Here is a 9,710-nt window from a genome sequence, read left to right as displayed (position 1 = left end):
AAGATCTTGGGGAAAAGCATTTTCCTCCCCTGAGAAGATATGCACGGTCACATGTCCTAGTCGCATGTCTAGACAAATGTGCCAGAAATCCAGGAAGTAAATTGAGAGCTGGTAATCTGCCCTTAGTAAACATGGCCACTGTCAGAAGACTGGGAAAGAAAAGGAAAATGGTATGTAAAAAATACAAAGCAAAATGTCCTAGTCACATGTGCCAGAGTTCCAGGAAGTAAAGGGAGATATATTAATCTGCCCTTAGTTAAAATGACCACTGTGAGAAGACTGGGGAAGGGGAAGAAAAGAAAAATAAGCTAGGCAAAAAATAAAAAGCCGCCTCTGTGGATGTTGCTGTCAGCAGTCTCCCACTCAACATCCTTTTATCTAAAAATCAATGGAGTCGAGTAGAAATGTCTCGGCCATTCAGTGACCGTAGCCAATTAGTTGAGGACATTGTTTGGGTACTCTCTCAGCAGCACACCTGCTGTTCAGCATGGATGGGGAAATCAGATATTTCTTATTCAGTCCTCTGCAGAGAGACCACTGCTTCCAAACATAGAGCAAGGGTTCTTCTCTATAGCATGCATTTCTACTGATTTTCCAAAAACAAACTGTAAGATGTGGAACACCCTTTAGTTGGCTGCACATAAATTGTATTTTGCTGATTTAAACTGAATGTTTTTATACTCCATTCTCCAGCAGAATATAAACCCATTGCATGGAGAGTGGAATGAGCACACATGGGCTCTACTCGGAAGGTTTTGACAAGCAGCTCAGTGCCATTATCCATCTTACTGGATCAGGGGAAGGTATGAAACATGCAGAGCTCAAAATATTAAAAACATAGAAGGGAATTTTTCAAAATCTGGAGCAGCTGTGCATGGCAACCAATCAGCATCTCTGTTTCATTTTCAAATCTTAACTGAACAAACTGAAGAGAGAAGCTGATTGGTTGTCATGCACAGCTGCTCCAGATTTTGTCTGTTCCAGTTTTGATAAATTCCCCCCCAAACAACATTAACCTTCCTGGCGGTAATCCTGAGTGTGGCTCGGGGTTAATTTTCATTACCAAAGCGGGTAACCCCCGAGCCAGACTTGGGATTACACAGCGCATTACTTACCTTGTCCATGATCCCCGCTGTGTCCTCCAGCCGATGCCGGCATCCGTCTTCCGGGTTCCATCCCTTGCGAGCGTTCGCTAATGTGTGATACTGCAGCTGTCACATGTGGGCTCTATAGATTGAGAACTGAGTGATCACATACCACTGATCGCTCAGTTCCCAATCACTTACCTGCAGGGATCCCAACCTGAAAGAAGCCATTTCAGGGAGGTGTCCTTCTCATTTCAGGGAGGGGGGGGTGCCCTCTACGCCCCCCCCATCCGCGGAGGGGGGTTAGGGGGGCTGGGAGAAAGCACCCCCCTGAAATGATGGCAGGTAGCACAGGAAGCAATAGCTTCTTTGCTATCTGCAGGTTTTTTTTCTGATTATGTTTTTAGTATTCTGACAGTTGCAGTCATCAGAATATTGAGACTCCCGGAGCGTCCGGGAGAGTTGGGATGTCTGTACCTGCAAAGAGTGGTGATTGTCAGTCACTGCTGCCTGCAGGGATACCCCCCTCTCTTTTCAGAGCCAGCTGTCAATCAGGTAGTGACGTGGATCCCGACAATATTGTCAGGATCTGTCCCAGCTGCAGCACGGCTCTGTGCTGTCAGCATATAGCAGGCAATCGCACACTACATGCCGAGTTTTGGGTCACAGGAGGACAAAAAAAGTTTTGGCCATAGTTCTTTTAACATTTGAAAGCTTGTATGAGATTTTACTGATTGGGTTTCCATGTACATTAAGCTCCATGCACACCTATGCAATATAACACAATGGTAATGCACCTGCAGAAAAAATTATGTCAATGGTGCCTGTTCAGGTATCTGTGCTGCTTTGCAAGGCATTCTCTAAAAGGTTTGTGCACATTTTTTGACATGCCAACATATGTTATGGTCTCCTTAAAATCAATGAATGCAAATTAGACGCATGACGGTGTACACACATATGGGCATATTTATAACGCCACAAATGTAACGTTCACCAAACATTCACTTTTGATGAATCAATCACTGTCATTTAGGCCCCGTTCACATATAGCGAATTGTCGCGCGATTTGCGCCGCGATATCGCGCATTTTTGCCGTGCGATATCGCCGGCCAATGCTATTCAATGGAGCTGTCGCAAGTCGCTTCTACCAGACCCTTTTTTTGGCGGATTTTGCGCGATTTTGCTTTTTTCCTATGGAGCCCGACGGAGAAGGTCGCGCTATCGTCGCTGGAACGTCGCCCCGAAAGTCGCGCTATCCCGGCCGCGGCAAAGGTATGTCGCTATATGTGAACGGGGTCTAAAACTCCATGCACCAGGAAAAATTACCTGAAGTAAATGTTTCATTGTCGTATTACCTGCTTTAAAAAAAATGTCCCATAGTGTGATTTGTTTACTCACAGATATTGCTCTGATCTGAGGGCTAGCTGGGTTCGCTGAGTTCTGTCTTTGAGAATTAATATTTTGTATTTGATTATAGAGAGAGCAATGAGGCTGATTTGGGTTAGATTTATTGATATACATTTACATTTGTAATGTTCTTCTATGATTTATTTTGTTTTTGTCTGAGGGTTCTCTAATGCTTCTGTGTCACACAGGAAGGCCAGTCTTTAACTGGGGTTCAGAAAGATTGTGAAACGGTAATGAAGTTAACACGAAAACAAGTTCTGTCCAGGGCAAAGGCTTCAGAGTTGGACAGTGTGAGGAAATTGAACTGCTGGTAAGTATGGACTGTGTGGTTCTGACGATGAAGCATAGCTGCATAGGGTACTTGTGACTTTTTATGCAAGACATTCTCCCTCTTCCATTGAGGAAGCCATCTTGTTGGGAGTCAGCAATGGATAGAGGGCAATCTGCTAGAATAGGCCTGAGTGTAGCGTTTGTGACCTGACAATGTACCCTTATGCCCGCTTCCTGGCACTGGTTTTAGCTAGTATAAGTTAGCAGCTTTATAGGAGAACTATGGGGTCAGGGCTTTTCCCCATAGTTCTCCTAAGGGTAACGGTAGGACACAAACTAGCGTCCTCCCGTCACCCTAAGCTCAGTATACCGCGAGCTACAGCTCGCGGTATACTGAGATGCCGCAGCCGGGACGGATCCCGACAATTACTGCCGAGATCCACCCAGCTGCGTGATTGACAGCTGGCTCTGCCTATCTAGAGGCAGAGCCAGCTGTACCCGCCCCCTTTGCCATCCGTCCTGCCAGTCAGCGCTGGAGGATCGGACGGGACGGGGGGAATCCTTGCAGGGTGCCGTGAGTGACAGTCACGGCTCTCTGCAGGGATAGATCGAGAAGTCAGCGAGCGATGGTATGTGTTCGCTCACTTGCCGACCTGTGACAGTTTCATTATCACAGGTCGGCTAGAACTATGATGCTGAGTGATTTTCACTCGCCTCATAGTTGTCCTTTAAGCCCCTTACTTAATGAAACCTCAAATCCCCAACCAGTGGGCATACTCCCCCTCTTCTCTGTTGTGGCGTCCTCCAGTGTTTGCGTTTACAGAATTCTTCCTGAAATCTTGTCCGGCACTGCTTGTGCAGTAACTCCACATAGACTCACTTGGGCTGTACCCTTAATTTTGGAGGTGTGTGTGTGCGTGTCTGTGTTCTCTCCCATGTGACAAATGTTGTCTACAAGAGTTGATTTTTTATTTTTTTTTTATTTTAGGGGAAGCCGCCTTACAGATGTAAGTAATATCTGCAAGAAGACTTGTATCCTCAATCCTGTCTAGATAGCTGTAAAATACAATGCAAATCTTTAGTTTAAGCAACTCGCTTTGTTTTTTAACATTTTCACATTTTGTTTTTTAAAGCCGAACTCAAGTATATAAAATGCAGCTCTGTGTTCATTACCACAATCGTACATGTATTTTCTTAAATGCATGTAGTGTATGTTCCTAAATCTGGCGTGGTATCAGCCTCCTGCATTCCCTGTACAACAGAGCTCAGACTAAGGACGGAGAAGGAGTCAATCAGTTGTGATACAGTGCAAGGATTATGCTGATAGGATAGCAAGCAGAGAGACAGAGCGACAACATGAATGTCCTTTCACTGTCCAATCACAGGGATGGTGGGAGGGAGGGCGAGTGGACCTGTAAATGTTACTGAACTGCAGCAGAAAAAAATCAGGTTTCCTTCCTTACTGAATAGAGCTGTGTGGTATGGCGGAGCTGTGTAAATCTCAGGGCTGAATGGATAGAAATGCAGGTTCTTTGGCTGGTTGAACAGCTCCATTATATGCATTTCTTCTATATATCTGTTTGTCTGGAATTCAGCTTTAGGTTTTAAGATTTTAAGCTAGTGTTTTATATATGTTTCTCTAGTCACCTTCCAGGACAGCATCAGAGAGATAGGCTCCTCCCACCGGAACAGGAAACACATCACCCACACCTAAATAAAAAGAGCACAAGCCTAGCACGGTTCAGTTTTTTTGTGCGTTTCCTCCGGCCAAACAGGACATCGTAATGTTTGTTTTAAGCCAGGCCTTCGTGCTAGTGAGCAGGGGCCTCTCTGGTTCGTGAGTACCGCATGCCAGGGACAGTGGACCTGAGGTGCTCATGGAAGGGGATTCCAAGACAGCCCTATTTGTCTATAGGGTTCTATTTTTGTATCCCTGAGGTTTCCTGCATGAATTGCAAGGCAACCATCCTTCTGGTGTAAAGGTCTCAGTGGAGTCCTCCCTAGTACTGCAACCGTTCTCCAGGTCTTTGGGGGGGGATTGGTTACCTTTCCGGTGTGCATCAGACACCAGGACAGCGGTCGGTCAGACCTCATGGAGCTTCTGGTTAGGCCGCCATTTCCCTTGACCGTTTCCATGTCGGCTTAAGGCCAGGGGCAGGCACATGCTCGGTCACGCTACATGGTGGATGGAGGAGGAGCAGGATGCAGAACCTTGCGGCTCCCACACCCGCAAGGGGCGGGCATCAGAAGCGGGGCACTGGAGCTGGAGTCTTCAGGGCAGGGAGCCCTTGGAGCAGACTCATTTTCTAAAGCAGCATCATCTGATCCGGTGGATCCTGGTGCTAGCAGCTCTGAGGTAGGACAGGGGTTGGACGCCCACTTCCTATTCTTTTTCGCTCAGTGTTTGGGCACATAAGGCACTGGTTGACACCTTTTTAAGTTCTTGTGTTCATTGGGCTATGTTTTTTTGTGTTTTGCAGAACAAGCCCTCTGAAGGAACTTCGTCTTCCTCTATCTTCCTCTATTAACAGTCGCCCCAGAAATAAGAAATGTATGCAATCCTATCCTTTTTTTCCCCCTCTATGTATGGGTACTGACCTGTGTGTTCAACAGAGGCGCTGGTTTGATGTTTGGGAAACCAAGGCCTCTGAAGGAAGAATGCTCATCAGTCAGCACACATTGCAGCGATGTGCAGCCTGCAACATTAAATATCCCTCTTCTTCCAAAAGAAACACTGTGCCAATCTTGTGTAGGGAAGCCAGTGGTGGATGAATCGTCAGGCATGTTTTAAAGCCTGATAGACTATATGAGGGAAGAGATGGTGTCGACTCTTCAGTCATTCTGCACAGTAATTCAAGTTGTAGAAATGATTGGGAGCCAGTCCCTTGATCAGGGACCTTCTGGTTCAGAGAATGCAGGGAAGAGTGCATCCCCTGCATCACAGTATTGGTATGTGTTATTTCCACCAGTGCATGGCTGATTAGAGGCAAGGGCTGCAGCACAGATACGTTTTTTAATCTGCAAAGCAGCAAACCCAGACAAGTAAGCAACCTAATTCCTCCTACATGGAATAGATGTGGGGTGCAGGAGTATTGTGGATTGTTCTAAAATGTCACACTCTTTCGTAGCCTCTGTTTTGTTGCAGAGGTTTATAAAGAGTTATCAGCCTAGAATGGCTGTAGCGATTGCTTTACAGGCTCCTTTTGCCAAAAGCATTACAGTGGGCAAGAGTACTGGAGGGGTATTGCTCCAGTTTTGTGCACTCTCCTTTAATTAACCCCTTCATGACTGAGGCCTTTTTTTTTTCATTTTTTGCACCCCATGTTATATTCCACATTTTAGGCCTGAACATGACTTAAAACCCCCAAACATTATATATTTTCTGAATGCCAAGACCCTATAGAATAAAATGGTGGTAGTTGCAAATTTTTATGTTGCGCAATATTAGCGCAACTCCTTATTAAACCCCAACATTTAGTGAAAAATGTAATTAAATGCCCCAAAACACAACAAAATACCAATTGTTTTAATGAAATATAAAAGATGAGGTTACAACGAGTAAAACGATACCCAACATGCCCAGGTTACAAATAGTGTGCGTCCGTGAAACGGCGAAAAACTACAGTACCCCAAAAAGTCCATAGAAGACGCTTTAAAATACTGGCCCTAGAACTATTGCTCTCACTCCGGCATGCTTGGCGATACCTTGTAAGTCGCCAGAATCGCTTCTGTTGTAAAGCCAACAGTCAGCTTTACAAGTTTAAACAGACTCCGCCGGGAGTCTGTTTTAAACAGCCCCGATGCTGGCGACGTACACTCACAAAGGGGTTAAAGGGAAATTCAAAAGGAGAGACGATAGCTTGGGGGGAAAAACCCTTTCCTAGCTGCGGTGTAATATTTTAATATGGGCCTGCATTATTTTTTGGCAGGCTCCAATGCTAATACTCTGCATTGTGCTGCAGACGGGCTGATTCATAGGCACTCATTAACATGTGCAGAAATTGGACTTCTAATTACACTAGCACAGTGCTGCAAGGCTAAGAGGGAGTTCCGTTGCTGGTAGCAACCAGGGTTTCCTACCTGGCCTGGGCTTGTTGTGAGCTCCCAAGTTGGAGGCTATGATTGCTCTCAAAATCCCAGAGTATGGGAATTGCTGGGAATAAGTTGAGTACTGTACCAAGTACAGTACTCAACTTATTTATTAATGACATCGGGGAGGGTGTTAACAGCGATATTTCCGTGTTTGCGGATGACACCAAAATAGGGAGGGTAATAGACACAGACTTAGACATTATAACATTACAGGAGGACCTGGATAAAATAGGGGAGTGGGCATTAATGTGGCAGATGAGGTTTAATGTCGATAAATGCAAAGTTATGCACTTTGGAATTAAAAATAAACAAATGGGTTATACAATCATGGGTATGCCGCTAGGGAAGTCAGAAATGGAGAAAGATTTGGGGGTCATTGTAGACCACAAACTGAAAGGTAGCTTGCAATGCCAGGCTGCTGTAAACAAAGCTAGCAGGGTCTATAGATCATTGGTTCGCCCTCATCTGGAGTACGCGGTCCAGTTCTGGTCACCAGTACTAAGAAAGGATGTCCTTGAGCTGGAAAAAGTCCAGCGGAGGGCAACAAAACTAATTAGGGGTATGGAGGACCAGAGCTACGAGACGAGGCTACTAAATTTAAACATGTTCACATTGGAGGTGAGGAGATTAAGGGGGGATATGATTTCCATGTACAAGATGTTCAATGGTGACAGCAAAATTACCGATAAACTGTTTAAAATTAACTCCATTACAAAAACTAGAGGCCACCACCTAAAATTGGTGGAAAAAAAATTCCAGCACAAGGGGCGAAGGGGGTTCTTTACAGTTAGATCAGTTAGGGTCTGGAACTCACTGCCGCAGGCAGTGATTTCAGCAAAAAATGTGGAATTGTTCAAGAAACTTTTGGACGATTTCTTAAGGGACCGTAATATACAGGGGTACAGGTACTCCTAGAATGAGATCCTAATAGGTTGGACTTGATGGACTAATGTCTTTATTCAACCTGAAATACTATGTAACTATGTATGTAGTACTCGGTACAGGTACCGATACTTTTGAGCTCCAAGACTAGACTAGAGAAAAATTAAAAGATTATGAGGCAGCTGTCATGTGTAAGGAGCACACAGAGCTCCCGGGATTTGTACATCTCTTTTTAATGTATGATTTTGTTTTTATAAATATAGAGTGATGCACAGATACCAGTTTTACGAGTACTAGTACTTACCGAGTGCTTACAAGTACTGATACATTTTTGTTTATTGTCATGTGACAGTTTTTCTAAAACAATACAGAATAATGATTTCAGGACAGTGGTGGAGTGCCAGAGCCAGGTCCTAGCTGCAACCGCTGCAACCCTGGTAGTTCTCATGAAAATGCCAAGTATCTGTGCATCCCTAGAGAGGTTACTTACTTCCTGGGAAGATATGTATTACCCATTAAAGATTTTTAGTTGACGCTTTACCCACTATATGTGAGTGTATGTATGTGTTAAATCTTGTCTCTCTGTATGATAACAAGCATCTAACCTTTTCAGGTGGAGTTTCTCTGCCAATCCTCAGTTTGCTCACAGGTGGAGCTGATCCATTGATTGTAGCTGCCTGGGTGTGTCTGCCTCACAGGTGTGGGGTCTTTGCTTATTACTCTGGATGCAATGCAGAGTGTGCATCACTTGCCCAGTCCAGGATGAGAGCTTTTTGCTATGGTTCTCTGTCTCTTGGACAGAGATCACATACAGGGATATATTTCTGTGGCTTGTCGTATGGTGAATAGCGGTATCTCAATACTTGTGCATACAGCCATGTATTGGTGCTACTATGCTGCTTCAGAAATAGCCACTTTACTTCTTTTAGAAAGCACTGAGTAATGAAGTCCAAGATTTATTCATACCTAATATATCGGTGTATTTGATATTTCTATGCAATCTCAGCAATAACCAGTTACTGCTTAGTATAAGCATTAGTTCAGGAGGCGATCTATGAATTTCAGTATTGATGCATATTCCTATACGGCCTCAAATATAACCACGTTTCAGCTTTAGAGAGAGCTTCATTGGTTCATGGGGTGGTCATATATCTCAGTATTGGTGTATACCTTGTTTTCAGTATTACTATACTGCCTCTAAGAATCAAGTTGCAGCCTCAGTGCAAACATCGTTGGCCCAGGAGGGAGTTAGGTATATCGGTATTGAAGTATAATGCTATATGCCCTCTAAAACAGCCAATTTGCATTCTTTAAAGCTTCATTACTTATGAATCTCAGTCCTGATACATACCTGGTATACTTTCTCCATTATGGCTTTAGAGGGAGCATCATCTGTCCATGGGGCAGTTCTGAAGATCGGTAGGGTGTACGCCTTAGTCTTTGCCATTAGGTCTTTCTGGACCCCGTATACCATCCTCTGCTTCAGTGGAAGCATTTTTTAATAAAATAGTTATGAATTTTGGTATCTGCGCATACTATGTGTATGAGTATACTAGACTGCCTCCAAAGCAACCAAAGTTCTTTTTTTGTGGAAACTTCTTTGGTTCGTAGGGCAGTTGGGAATCTCAGTATTTGTGTATATCTTCTTACTTTATTAGTGATTATATACTGTGTCCGGAATAACCACTTTACTGCTTAATGTAAGTTTTTTTGGATTCATAAGGTAGTTATGAATTTCAGTGTATGTGCATTCCATGTGTATGAGCATATCAGTCTGCCTCTAAAGCAACCAACTTCCCATTTTTGTGGAAATATCTTTGGTTCTTAGGGCAGCCGTGAGTATCAGTATATGCGCATACATTCATTATTGGTGCTTATATACTGTACCCGGTATAACCATTTTGCTGCTTAAGGTAAGCATTTTGTTTCATAAGGTAGTTATGAATTTCAGAATCTGTGCATACCATGTGTATG

At 44.0% G+C, this 9,710-nt stretch overlaps 1 protein-coding gene across 1 annotated transcript in view; it reads left to right on the top strand.

The window, feature by feature from the left end:
* The first annotated feature begins 2,671 nt into the window (after window positions 1–2,671).
* CUNH21orf2 (chromosome unknown C21orf2 homolog) overlaps window positions 2,672–9,710 on the top strand; it is a 37,948-nt gene continuing 30,909 nt past the window's right edge. Inside the window, exons 1-2 of the mRNA XM_018569212.1 lie at window positions 2,672–2,802; window positions 3,751–3,769. Of these exons, the coding sequence (XP_018424714.1) occupies window positions 2,726–2,802; window positions 3,751–3,769 (96 nt within the window). The 5' untranslated portion in view covers window positions 2,672–2,725. The remainder of the gene's footprint in view (window positions 2,803–3,750; window positions 3,770–9,710) is intronic.

Source organism: Nanorana parkeri, unplaced genomic scaffold (assembly GCF_000935625.1).
Source record: "Nanorana parkeri isolate BGI_ZX_2015 unplaced genomic scaffold, ASM93562v1 scaffold1304, whole genome shotgun sequence".
Lineage (NCBI taxonomy): Eukaryota > Metazoa > Chordata > Amphibia > Anura > Dicroglossidae > Nanorana > Nanorana parkeri.
This window is presented reverse-complemented; position numbering and strand designations above follow the sequence as displayed.